General features: G+C 44.1%; 1 protein-coding gene across 1 annotated transcript in view; it reads right to left on the reverse strand.

The window, feature by feature from the left end:
• DCAF7 (DDB1 and CUL4 associated factor 7) overlaps positions 1 to 12,089 on the reverse strand; it is a 29,841-nt gene extending 17,752 nt beyond the window's left edge. Inside the window, exon 1 of the mRNA XM_006044123.4 lies at positions 11,751 to 12,089. Coding sequence (XP_006044185.1) covers positions 11,751 to 11,888 — 138 coding nt within the window. The 5' untranslated portion in view covers positions 11,889 to 12,089. The remainder of the gene's footprint in view (positions 1 to 11,750) is intronic.
• Between the last annotated feature and the right edge of the window lie 2,195 nt (positions 12,090 to 14,284).

The raw sequence follows: 14,284 nt of genomic DNA on the forward strand, positions 1-14,284 counted from the left end.
GTGACTGGCAGTGAGAATGGCAAGGGATAACCAGAGATGGACGCAAGAGTGAATTTGGCAGGATGAACAGTTCTTAAAGGAATTAAAAAGCTGACATTCCAACCTTTGCAGAGAACAAAACATAAAGGACGATGGAAAGGGAAAACTGGCATCAGACTTGGTGGGGGAGGGAGCTCTAAAATTTAGCTTTAGAGGAGAAGCTAAATTTTGTGGCTCATTGGGCAGAATAAAGAATAAGCCTCTCATGTAGATTCTGAGCCCGATACTGCATTCAGGTATTTATTCAAATATTTACCAAGTGACTGTCAGGTGCCAGGCACTGTTTTAACTGTGGCACAAAAGGAAAAAAACCTCTCTCTAACCATGCAGGTAATACTGTAAGGCTAAATTAGAAGAGAAAAATGCTGCTACTTCTAAAAGGTGCTTTTCAGGCCACTGGAGATTTCTCTGCAAACCTCAAAATATCAGGTCTTGGGAACATGTACCACTTAGGATCCACTTACCTAGGTGTTCAAGGCTTTGACAAGCCTACCTGATCTTCCTCTCACTGATCTAGTCAGTGCTTCCCATCCCTCTCCTTACACTGCCCTCATGCTCTAAGCCCCTCGTATGTCCTGTTGATCCAAGTCTGCCCGGTATTAATAAAGTGCAGGGCCATCAGGCTTCCAGGGCTCCTTACTCACCACTTGCTGGCTGTGGAACCTGGGACATGTTACTTAACTTTGCCAAACCTATTTCCGTGTAAAGTGAGGCTATTCCCATTACCCATACCCCAGAGTTGTATGTAACACCTTTCATATGTAAGCTGCTCAGCCTGGTGCCCTCCTCAGTGTATGAGCTTTCAATATTATTACATCTCACCCCCTTCATAAACCATCTTCAGCCTTCCTAACACAGTGGTCTCTCAGGCATGCTCAGTCACTCTTGCGACCCCAGGGACTGTAGCCTGCCAGGCTCCTCTGTCCATGGGATTTCCCAGGCAAGAATGCTAGAGTGGGTTGCCATTTCCTCCTCCAGGGGATCTTCCTGACTCAGGGATAGAACTCACATATCCTGCATCTCCTGCCTGGCAGCCAGATTCTTTACCACTGAGCCACCTGCGAAGCCCTTTGTACTCAACTACTCCATCCATTTGATGACTCATCCCACACTGCCTCATGAAAGCCCTTACATGACTGTCTTATACTATTTCACTTAGTAAATGCTGTAAAAACAGGGCCTATGTCTGACTCCTGCTTCTACTGCCAATAGCAATGCTTTCCAAATCTGGTGATCAGATTTACTTAAGAGGGCTTTACAAGGCCTGGGCTCCCCACCGCCAGCCCAAGATTCTGATTCAACAAGTGTCAACTGGGGCCCGTGAGTCTAGGTTCTTAAGAACCTCCCCAGTGATCTGACTCACCTAGGTTTGACAACCTCTGCACAACTGTCCCTAAGCCAGGGAAGAAGTCAGGAAATGGCTGGGATTTAATGTTTCCTCATCTTCCCAGAGGCTTCATGGGTTTGCTCAGACTCCTGTTTCATACACAGCCTAACTTGTTTCAGCTCCTCTGCTCCACGTTGCCAACCCAAGCACTGACAGGAATAACAATTAGCTTTCCCTGTTATTCAGTCAGCTCCTACCAACGGTCATGTTTTGCAAATATTTTTCCTTGGCCTATCATTAAAAACTTAATGGAAGAGAATGTTCAGTTCATATAATACAGAGTGACACAGTAAAGTCTCCCATTAACTTCACCCTCAATTCTACTTAGTCTCAACCCAGTCTGACATGAACTACTTTCCAAATGATTCTCTCTGCATCTGTATATGTGTGTATATGGTGGGTTAAAACAACAACACACAGAAAGGCTTGGACCATAAAATACATTCCGCGAGTTGCTCTTAACACCATATTGGGAGATCTCCTGTCAGTACAAATAGTTCTGCCTCATTCTTCCACAGCCAACTGTGGTGAGCACACCATAATTTAACTATTCACAGTTCCTGTGCTTACATCCCATTGTTTTGCTATTACAAACAATACTTTGTACACTATGTGCAAATGCTGCTATTGGGACAGTTTGCTAGAAGTGTAACTGCTCATCCCATTTCAGACATTAATACCACAGAAACTACGAGATAAAAAGTGTGTTTACATTTTCATTTAACAGTGTATGAGTGCCAATTTCCCCATATCTTTGAAAACACTGAAAATAATCTTCAACGTTCTGCTACTCTGATGGATGAAAAATGGCATTTTACTACTGAAGCTGAGCATACTTGTTTATTATTTTTACTTCTGAGGAGCCATTTTTAATATTCAAGTGCTTATAATGGTCCAAGTATAGGCAATGTGCTTAAGGCTTCACATTCCTCATTTAATCCTCTCAACATATCCATAAGGTAGGTACTATTATCCTCTCTACTTTCATTAAGATACTGAGTAAAAGAGATGTTGAGTATCTTGCCCAGGATCACGAAGGTGATCACTTCCCTATACTTCAGCAATACTAGAAGAAGAAACCTAATTTTTATAGATTTGAAAGGAAGAAACATCACAGGGTCATTTCCCTTAACTACCTGAGGTTGAGTATCTTTTCCTGTTTAACGATCACTTGCATTTTCTCTACTATGTACTGGCTATTTATATGCTGCTGCTGCTAAGTCGCTTCAGTCGTGTCTGACTCTGTGCGACCCCAGAGACGGCAGCCCACCAGGCTCCCCCGTCCCTGGGATTCTCCAGGCAAGAACACTGGAGTGGGTTGCCATTTCCTTCTCCAAAGAGAAGGCTATTTATATGCTTTGTTCATTTTGCTATCACAGTAAGTAAATTAGCTCCTACCAGCTGTCAGGTTTTGAAAGTATCTTTCCTTGGCCTACCATCTGTCTTGATTTTTTGCCACATCTTTTCACAAAAAAATGTTTTATTTGTATGTACAACTGACTCATGAACAACATGAGGTGGGGAGTAGTTAATCTGTGTATATTTCAGTATCTGAGTCCTGTGCATCCTTGGATTCAACCAACCATGGGCCTTGTGTAGTTCTTATCATTGAAATATGCCCATTTATGTGGACCTATGCAACTCAAACCTCCACTGTTCAAGGGTCAACGGTACTATAGCCTGTCCATCTTTGCCTTAGTTGACCCTGGATTTAACGACTGGCTTAAAGTCTGCCTTATCTTCTCCCCACTGCCCCAGAACAAGTTTCCTACTCAGTTTTCTTCTACTATGTTTGTGGGACTTTTCTTTACATTTAAATACTTGATCTGGAATTGATTTTCATGTATGACATGTGGTGTTGAACTGTGGTGTTGGACAAGACTCTTCAGAGTCCCTTGAGCAAGGAGACCAAACCAGTCAATCCTAAAGGAAATCAACCCTGAATATTCATTGGAAGGACTGATGCTGAAATTAAAGCTCTAATACTTTGGCCACCTGATGTGACAAGCCAATTCATTAGAAAAGACCCTAATGCTGGGAAAGATTGAAGGCGGGAGGAGAAGGGAACGACAGAGGACAAGATGGCTGGATGGCATCACTGACTCAATGGACATGAGTTTGAGCAAGCTCTGGGAGATGGTGAAGGACAGAGAAGCCCAGCACGCTGCAGTCCATGGGGTTGCAGAGAGTCAGACACGACTCAACAATGACAAATATGACATGTAACAGGGGACTCTAAATTGTTCTGCCAGGTAGACAGCTAATTGCCATGTGTGCTAAGTTGCTTCTGTCACGTCCCATTCTGGGCGACCCCATGGACTGTAGCCCACCAGGCTCCTCCAACCATGGGATTCCCCAGGAAAGAACAGAGTGGGTTGCCATGCCCTCCTCCAGGGGATCGTCCAGACTCAGGGACTGAACCCACGTCTCTTATGTCTCCTGCACTGGCAGGCAGGTTCTTTACCACTAGTGCCACCTGGGAAGCCAATTACGCCACAGAATGTATTAATTTTTTCCTCAGTGAATTTTATCACTAACTACTTTTCTGTAGATACTTAAATTTGCTTTGGGACATTCTGTGTGACTGCATCAACTCGATGTGGTATTTACTGGCTATAACTGTACCAACTGCAGTATGTTTACTCTGATCTGGTAAGGCAAGTGTTCCCCTCTCTGTTTCCAAAACATTCTTTTTTGTTCCCCCCAATCTTTTTTTTTATTTTTTTTTGACATCAGTATATGGTCAAAACTCTGGAGACAGACTATTCCAGTTCTGGCCCTGCTATTACCTTCCATTTCACTTTGGGAAGTTACTTAGCATATCTGGGCCTGAGATTCCTCAACATCCCATAAGTTTGAGGGTTTTTTTAAAAACAATATTTATTATTTGACTGTGCTGGGTCTTAGTTGTGGCATGTGGGATCTGGTTCCCTGATCAGGGATCAAACCTGGGTCGCCTGCATTAGGAGGGCAGAGTCTTAACCACTGGGCCACCAGGGAAATCCCATCCCATACGTTTTGATATGTATTATCTTTTACCAATCGGCTGATTTCCCTTAACTTAAAAACTTGTTTTTTTCTTAATACATGGTCAATTTTTATAAATTATCTATTTTAAAAGTATATTCCTTTTCCCATATAATCTCACATACTCGTAAGTACATGCTCATGTGTTTACATGAGCACAGTCTATGACAGTGGCAGGTTTGCACAAACTGCTCCATGCCTCTGTCGTCAACTGTGGCCGCCTAATTTCTCCTTCTCCCCCCTCAGAGGAAGAGATCAGTTTGCCTGGATGTCTAAAAGATTCTTTCTTCACCCTCAAAATGTAGATATTTTCCTAAGAAAGTTTTCAGTGCCAAGTGTTCTGTGTCCATTTTTCTTGAGATATATAGTTGAAGGCATTACTTCATACCTTTATTCTATAGTCTGACTACATATTTGAGATTTTGTGTTTCATTTCTTTGGTCTTCTTCAGAGACACCAATTATACCAGTTAGGTATTCTTTATTTTCTGCATCTATTATATTCTTCCTAATTGTTCACTTCCACTTCATTTTCTCAACCTGTCTTCCCTAGTCTTCACTGTTTCCAGGAGTTTGTATTCATTTTTATTCTCTGTGGCAGTGTTTGCTTTCTCTTCCACTGTTTTCCTGGATTCTATCTGCTGGTGGTTCCATTTTCTCCTGTCACCATCTCTCATTTTACCTGATCTCCTGTACCTCTCTCTGCTTGGAGTTCTTTAAGTTCTCTGAATTCATGGCGGGAGGACTGGCCATTAATGTTCAATTAAGGTGAAAACATTTTCTAGTGTGGATACTTTACCTCACATGTGTTTCCCATTTTTCCCTCTTTCTTATAGTATCTTGCTGTTGCTACTATGCTGATTCCTTTTGAATGAGGCAAGTTCCTTCTAGATGATCTCAAGGAAGTTCTTATGGGAAAGAGGCCAGGACTGTGTTCCAAGTTAGGATAAACACATGAAGTTTCTGCATCTTCCCAGGCAACAGAGATGAGGAACTGTCAAGCTGCTCACAATTCAGTCTCTTCCAACCTGCCTAATCCAGTGCTTTTAGAGACACTGGCATGTCTGTCTCCTTGTACAGCTAAACTCTCCTCTTATCCAAGGTTGTCAAGGCGGGCAACTAGAGAAGCTCCTGCTGCCAGGCATGCACCCGCTTCCACTGACCCAAACCAAGGAGTGTTGATGTTGCCCATCAAAATCCTGTTCTGGAGAACTGTGCTGTTCTGAGTTTGAATCCTGTCTTGGCCTCTTCCTGTACTGTACCCATCTGATCTTCACTACAGTTCCTTATTGTGGGAGCATAACCAACAAGTACAATTTTAATCATCTTGTCAACATTTAGGTTATTACCCCTCTGCCCTTTCTTTCCTCCAGTCTTCTCTGTCCACCTGCTAAACTTCTTCTATCTCCCACACCCACTACCCTTCTGCAACTATTTGCTTAACACTTTACCCCAGCATGTGAAACAAATGCCCTTAAAAAAAAAAAAAAAAAAAAAAAAACGCCCTGTGAAACAAGATCATTTTTACTTGTTTTTAAACTGTGGAGATTACTATGTCAGATATCTCCTAAGAAGCAGGTATAAAACATTATGTATTTATCCCTCGGAGGCATGACGACGTCTTCACTTTCAATTACTTTCATGAATAACAACATAAATTACTACTCACATTACTCATACCTTATATTTTTAAAAAATTAAAAGAGTTGCTGTGTCTATCTTGGTGGAGGACACTGTGTATTCCTCTTTAATTCTAGTGTTGGTACTAGAACACAAAGGTGAACCCGTGTGTGTGTGTGTGTGTGCATGTAGTTAAAAAAAAGTGATCTAAATCAATAACACCACCTCTTGTCAGTGGCACATTTCCCCACAATTGTTAGTATAACCAAAACCAGCTAAAGGCAAAATTCTGACAGAATAAACCAGCTTTTCCTGATCTTTTCCATGTGTCCTCCCTTCAAGCCTGTTCCTGACTGATGATTGTTGATCACTGTCTGTGGAGAGGCTCTGCCTTGGCACAGCACCTCTTCTGCTCCTGACTCTGAGTCTAACCAAGGAGCTCTGGCCCCACAGCCCCAGGCAGGATAGACTACCTACAGAACACAGATTCACCCCTTGTTCATATCACAGCATCTCTAGGAAGTCTGTGTGAGCCAGGGCAGGGCAAAAAGCAATAAAGCAGCACAAGTTTTATCTAGTGGTCTCCTGGAGGAATTAGTGCTCTCACTGTCCAGAAAAAAGAAAGGAGGAAATTAAAACCAGAGAGTTTGATACTTTAAATTCTCCTGCTTGCAGTCTTGCCAGAGAAGGATGGAGCACTGCAAAATTCTAAGTAGCTATCAAAAACACTTATGTGTACCAAAACACTTTCTCTTTATTGCTGCCAGTTTCACATCTGCTAAAAAGGATACAGAAGGTTACCAAGTATCATCACTGTGCCTAAAATGCAATACGTACTTATTGAATTAATGAACAAATGAATGGGAATCTTGAAAGGCTGCCAGAAATACTGAGAAATGAAAACTTGTATGCCAGGGTCAAAATCATTATGTGTCAAATAGATAAAGTAACTCAGCATTAAAGATCTCATAGGAATCAACACAGGCTCTCAAGGCAAGCATTCATCCCATGTGAATTTGAATTACAAGGTACCCTTACTCAGATTCACTACTGATAGTCTTCAAAAAGCAGGAGGTATACCTACGGTTTCTCCTCAGAATCTCAAAAATGTTTTCTAGATGCTATTATCTTAAAGCACAAATGGTCAGCTAGTTAACTATTAGTGCAAAATAAATCCCAATCACACTGCCAGTTCTAGTCAAATCAACCCTGAAATATACAACTAAGTGGAGTAGAAGCCCAGGAACTGCTAGTCATCTTTCTCCACAAAACAAGGGAAATACCACTTGTCTAAAGACCACAGATACTGTCAAGACTCAGGAGAAATGCCAGAGTTCTTCTATCAGTTACTTGTCTACGCCAGGTAGAACAAGAGAAAATGGGCTTCAACTAGCACATCATGGTACTCCAAGTCCAACAAGAAGCTTCTAGACCACAAAGTAGGTTTGGCTCAAAGGAACCAAGGGATTTCCCCCCCAGGTCTTTAAAAGTCAAAGAACAAACACAGTGACCTTTCGTCGTACCTTTACCAAACACTCATATAATTCTCCTAGATGATATTTCAGTTACAGGCACAGTAGTGATGTGATCGCTATGTGCCAGGCAGAGTTCCTAAACCCATCACATTTAAAACTCCTTTCATCTTCTTCCTGTGTTCCCTGGTGGCTCAGAGGATAAAGCATCTGCCTGCCATGCGGGAGACCCGGGTTCGATCCCTGGGTTGGGAAGATCGCCTGGAGAAGGAAATGGCAACCCACTCCAGTATTCTTGCCTGGAGAATCCATGGACAGAGGAGCCTGGCGGGCTACAGTCCACGGGGTCCCAAAGAGTTGGACACGACTGAGTGAGTTCATGTTTCACGTTTCATCTTCTTCACTACCCTCATTTTACAGATGAGGAAACTGAGGCACCAGCTTTCACTTGGCGAAGGCCATGCAAAACTGGGAAGTGTCAGGACTGAGATCTCAACTCAGGCCCCTTCAAAGAGGCTATCTGGTGATTGAACTTTTCATGGGATGGAAGGGCAGAATCAATATTTAGGCACATGCAGATACAAAAAATGATTCCCGCTGCTGGTCAGGAGATGGACAGGTACCTCCAGGGAAATGGTCTTGCAGCGCCACCTAGACCACCTGTGTCTGAATCACCTGGGTGTCTTTTAACTTCAGGAGTGAAGCCCAGGAAGGTGTAAGTCCCTCAGAGGAGTCACACACACGCTAAATTTTAGAAAATCATTCTCCAACACCAGTGCTGCTCTATCCCCCAGCAGAGACCACACACACACACAAAGAACATAAAACATTATCATCAATAATGTGACTCTTCAATCCAGATGTAGATGACAGAATTTAGTTCTTTACACTGCAGCAATTCCCAAATTTATTCAGGTGATGGAACACACAAAAGTCAAGTTGTCCTTGAAACACTAACAGATTTAATTCTAGCAAACTACAAATAATTTAACTATAGGAAAGTATGATGACATTAACACAAATTTTTTTAAAAATTATGATCATGTTTTCTTAATGTCTTAGAGTAGGAAAAAAAGACCCTATCTCGGCTTTTTTATCAATGTTAATTTGCTGAGTCAATTAATTTTGTCCTCTACTGGCAATCACTACTGACAGCAAACAAGAATCAACTGTCTGAGAATTTCAACCAATAATTTTCAAGCTTAAAACATCAACTCTGGCACTTCCATGGCCAGGTTTTTCCAAAACTGAGCCTGATAATCACTGTCTGGTAGCCAAATTTAATGCCCGTCAGCCCCAAGGCACAGGGTTTCTTACCCTGAGGTCCATGAACTCGAAAATCACACTTATATTTTCACAAACCTCCAGCTGAAATTTACCATTTCCTTCCATTATAAATGGAGGCAGTTACTCACCACGGCATTAATATCTGTGATTTGTCACTAACAGAAATCATTGCTTTTCTTCATATCACACCACAGCAAACATCCTGAAATGCTACTACTTCAAATTAATGGATGATGTCATCTAATGAGTTAATTTTAAAGTACACAGAAGGGAAAGGCTAGCCACTCCAGTGTTGTGGCCTGGAGAATTCCATGGATTGTATAGTCCATGGGGTCGCAAAGAATCAGACACAACTAAGCGACTTTCACTTTCACCGCTTCTTAAAAAGTGTTTTTAATAACTACAGCTCAATACAATGGTTTCCTTTGTAACCCTATGTATTTTATGCATTTGAAAACATAATTATGAACAGAGGTCTGTTGTCTTCAAAGTGCCAAAGGTGTCCATCTCACACACACACACACACACACACACACACACACACACACACATTAAGAACTCTAACCTAGATAGGTGGGGACACAAAAACAGAAGGCAAAATGCTGCATTGCCTACCCCATGCAAGTGAGTTAAGAGAGAGGTAACTGCTTGCCTGTTACTCCTGGGATTAGCAGTTTGCATCTCCCTAAAACCGCACTGCCTGTGTGCCTGGCACAAAGAAGGAGCTCCATACAGTTACTAAATGGAAGGACAAACTTTGGGGTGGAGTTCCTGCAACCAAGGTTTGACACCAATTACTCCACTGATTCCACCAGCAGCCTAACAGCGTAGCTCAGTTTATCCCCTCTTGGAAATGGGGCTACTAGATTGCAAGGCCACTCTCACCTTCCGAGATGGCCCACACTCTGTCTGTGGAGTGTGTTTCTCTCTAAATAAATCCACTTCTTACCTATCACTTTGTCTGTCACTGAACTCTTTCTGAGATAAGACATCAAGAACCTGGGGCTCAATACTGAAACCCCCCCCAGGGAGAGGAAGCTGACTGTATGCTCTCACAAGCATGTAGAGCCCAGAGCAGCGGCAACCAGAAGGTTGATGATGCTGATTCCCAGCTACCTCACCACCCACCAATCACAACCCATCAGAAGAATGCGCACGAGCTGATCACCCTCTCTTTGAACCATTTCTATAAAACTTCTCACTGCTCCCTCCAGGTTGGAACACATAGTTATGAGGGCATTAGCCCACTGTGGCCCTCTTTGCCTTGACAAAGCAACAAAGATATTCTTTTCTACTTCGCCCCACCCCGCCCCCCAAAATATGACCTGGCAAGACCTTGCAAGGCAAAAAAATCTGTGTGAAAGACTCAAGCCCTTTGAAAGATACGTTTTACTTTTTTTTTCTTCCCAACATGTGTTCTTAAAACAACAGTTTTATTCCATTTCACACATTAGTACCTTGAATTCTATTCCCCACTCTGCTATGCACTACCCGGCCATTAGGAAGAAAGAGGCAACCGAGAAAAGGAAATAAAGCTATGTCTTTTAAAGCTAAGTCTTGTCAGGACTCTCTGCTTTCTGTGGGCAATGGATGGGCCCCAAGATCAGTGCATATTCCCTGGGATTTGTTTGTAAATTATGTATATATGATGTCTGGGTAATGAGAGTCCATTGCTTTCATCAATTTCTTAAAGGGGATTACAGAAAGGTTAAGACTTAACTCCAGAGAAACAGATGTGCTCCTGGAAATCTGTAAACAAAGTTACAATGTTCAAATGTTTTTTACAGGACCTTTATGTTTAAAAAAGAACTTCCCTACAACAATCTGTGGATGAGAAATAATAAAACTGACCTGTGCAGTGCCCCACCGCCAGTCAGTGGACTAGACAGGGCATCCAACCCTAGAGCACCTGCCTTTCTTCCCTGCACCATGCCTGTCACCATCCACATAGGCTATTCTTCCTAAGTCTCAGTGTTCACGGTGTCAAGCAGGCATACAGGCTTTAAACACCGCTAAGCACGGCTCTCAGTCGCTCTGATTACGATCAATCACCACGTTTACTCTAATACAAAATGGAAGAGATTTAAAGAGCAAAGCAAAGAAAATTCTTCTCACTAACTTATTCAACAACTTTCAAAAACAAATTTATACTGCACTACCAGCTTAAAGTTTCCTCCTACTACCTTCTATGAAGGATTCTCAAATTCCGGATGTCCAGAAAGACTTACTACTCAAGGCTACATATTTGTATTAGCAAGAAAGATGCCAAGAAAAGATACAGCAAGTTAACATCCTTCTCTATTTGGAAAACAACGGCAGGATCACTGGTCAAGATTTCCAAAAGGAGATCGCGGTGAAGAGGAGGAACACGAGGCCGCAACAGCGATGGCAATCCCGACAAATCCATCAATAATAGTACCTGCGGGTGGGTGTAGGGGGCGGGAAAGCCTGAGCAATAACCAGACCTAACAGAACTCTAGTGTGGCCAGAAGTGAATGACCATCGTAAGCGCATTTTCTTCACAGCCATCATTCCCTCATCCTTCTTCTGCCCCTTAACTGAAGCAGTGCAGCAGGGGAGCGGATACTAGTGATAAATGGCATAGCTCTGGGGTGTAAACTTGGGTTTGAGACCTGTTTCCGTCACGAAATAACTGACCCGGGTAAGCTGCAACACGGTGCCTCAGTTTCCCCATCAGTAAAATGGGGGTAACTACACTCCTGAATACCCAGGAATGTTTCAAGGATTAAATGCGATAAAGACAGCGAAACTCTCTGCACAGGACTAGACACAGAAGAACCGCTCCGTGGTGCTAAGGCAAGTCCGCAGGAGGGTCCTGGGGTCTGGGCTCCGGCCCAGAAAGGGGGCTCCCGGGGCCCGCTCCCCGCCAGCCGGGTTCCGAGCCCCTGCCCGGCCCACCTTGTTGTTGTACTCCTCCACGAAGCTGCCCAGCGCCAGGCGAAAGCGCTTGTCGGGCCGCACGCTCCAGTTCATGGCGTAGACGGTCCAGGGCGCTTCATACTTGTAGATCTCCTTCCGTTTGCCGTGCAGTGACATGGTGGAGGCGAAGGGGCCGCAGTGAGGACCGGGACGGGAGCGGGCTGTTGCGAGCCGGGCGCAAAACGGGCAGGGAGCCTGGCCTGGGACCCAGGGGTCCGAAGGGAGGCGGGGCGGGGGCGGGCAGGGACGGCCTAGCCCGGAAGCGGGGCGGTGGCAACAGACAACGACTGCCGGGCCCGACCCCCAGGTTCAAACCAGCTTTGGCTCGGACAACAACCACCTTCCGTTTGAGATACTGCCCCGCCCACTCGGAACGGAAGCCACGCGACCCCCGCAGCGCCGCTGGCCGTTGGCTGTCTGACACGTCCTTTCGAACGGCTCCTTCCCCTCATTGGCTATTGTGCCCTTAGCTTTTGAAACCTCCTTGCTATTGGCCTAAGTGTTTGTCATTCCAGCTACTTGCCCCGCCCAACTCCGGAGGCGGGGCAGGCGCTTACACAATCCCAAAGATCATTGGCTGACAAAGGTGTCAGTCAGAGAGATAACGGCGCAGTGCGGGTGAATGGGGGCGTGGGTGGCCAAGCGGCTGGCGAGGCAGGCAGCAGGGCTGCGAGTTCTAGGCCAAGTGCCTGAGAGTGAGACTCCTTGTGTGACCTGCTCTCATTTCCCCACTGCAGCTGCTATTCCCAGAAGCTACTCCACGCTGTCGAGTAAAAATGAAAATTCTCCCTTACCGAAGGACCTGCTGTATTTCAGGGCTCTGAGTTTGGTGGCCTGGCTGCCTGGCCTGGGCCGGAACGCGAACCTCTAATTCCCTGCTCGTGCCAGCGTCCCAGTTAAGCCGTAATGTTGTTCCCCAGAGCCCCAAGGGCAGGCCGCAAACACACCGTTTTCACATGGACACACCGATGTGTACTCGGCCTAGGCCCAGCTACAGTTCGGCTTTCGTGCGTTCTCCTTGTCATCGTAAAAATGCTCGGAATTCTAGGGTCGGCCCTCAGCAGGCGGCAGCCACACCAGCGTGGCTCTGTGTTAATTCCTCCCCATTTCATCCTTCCCACTAGGGTACCAAGGCAATTGCTAATCCAGCCCTAAATGATGTATCTGTGTCTTCAGTTTGAAATGGAGAAAGGTCCGATTCTAGGTAATATCTGTTTATAATTTAAATGGTTTCCAATGGTTTGCTTTCAACACATCTAAAGGAGGATTGTAATGAATTGTTGGTGATAACATTAAGTATGGGCCTTCCCAAGTGGCGCTAGTGGTACAAAGAAACCCGCCTGTTAATGCAGGAGACGCAGGTTCGATCCCTGGGTGGGGAAGATCCCCTGGAGGAGGAAATGGCAACCCAGCCCAGTATTCTTGCCTAGAAAACCCCATCGACAGCAGAGCCTAGGGGGCTACAGTCCATGGGGTTGCAAAGAGTCAGACTCGACTGAAGTGACTTAACACATCATTAAGTATAGCTTTTAGTGATGTGATTAACTCAGAATTCAAAGAACTGAGTGCCACTGTTATATATATAACAACCCCCTTAAAGTACCATCTGCTTCCTTATGTGAACAAGTTTCTCTGGGCTTATGTTTTACTGTAACAAAAAAATAATATTTATCCACTCACATGAACTAATTGAGAGAAAAATTCCCTCTTTTAAGAGGTGTATGTCAATAAAATTTGTTTCTATAAAAATTTAAATAGAAGTATTTATGTTGTTTTGAAAAACCCAGTACTAATAAGTGTAACCCTTAAAGCCTTGGTAAGGTTAGAAACAATTACTTTTAAAAATTATATGTGTGTGTGTGTCACACACACACATATAATAAGGTTATCAATATATACTTTCAACCATGGTAATAAATTACATGTTGGGCAAACTTTGAATGGAATAGAGTGAAATTACGAGCAAAGAAAGGGCTTCCCTGGTGGCTTAGACTGTAAAGAGTCTTCCTGCAATGTGGGAGACCTGGGTTCAATCCCTGGGTTGGGAAGATCCCTTGGAGGAGGGCATAGCAACCTACTCCATTATTCTTGCCTGGAGAATCTCCACAGACAGAGGAGCCTGGAGGGCTACAATCCATGGGGTCGCAAAGTCAGACACGACTAAGCAACAAAGCACAGCACACCCATGAGCAGAGAGTGTGTTAAAGGAACACTGTTAAAGGAGAGCTTGTTCTCCTGTTTTAAAAATGAATGACACTGACTTCTTTTGTGGGGGGCAGAGCAGAGCATGTGGGAATCTTAATTCCCCAACCAGGGATTGAACCCTCACCCCCTAACTGGAAGTGCAGAGTCTTAACTACTGGACTGCCAGGGAAGTCCCAATATTGGCTTCTGAATCACTGCTACTTGGATCTAAATGGACCAATATAAATGCAACAGTTTATAAAGTGTCAATATTTACAACACACTGGAAATTATGTCCTTTGCAACTATTTAAAGTTATCATGGAATAC

Source organism: Bubalus bubalis, chromosome 3 (assembly GCF_019923935.1).
Source record: "Bubalus bubalis isolate 160015118507 breed Murrah chromosome 3, NDDB_SH_1, whole genome shotgun sequence".
Classification (NCBI taxonomy): domain Eukaryota; kingdom Metazoa; phylum Chordata; class Mammalia; order Artiodactyla; family Bovidae; genus Bubalus; species Bubalus bubalis.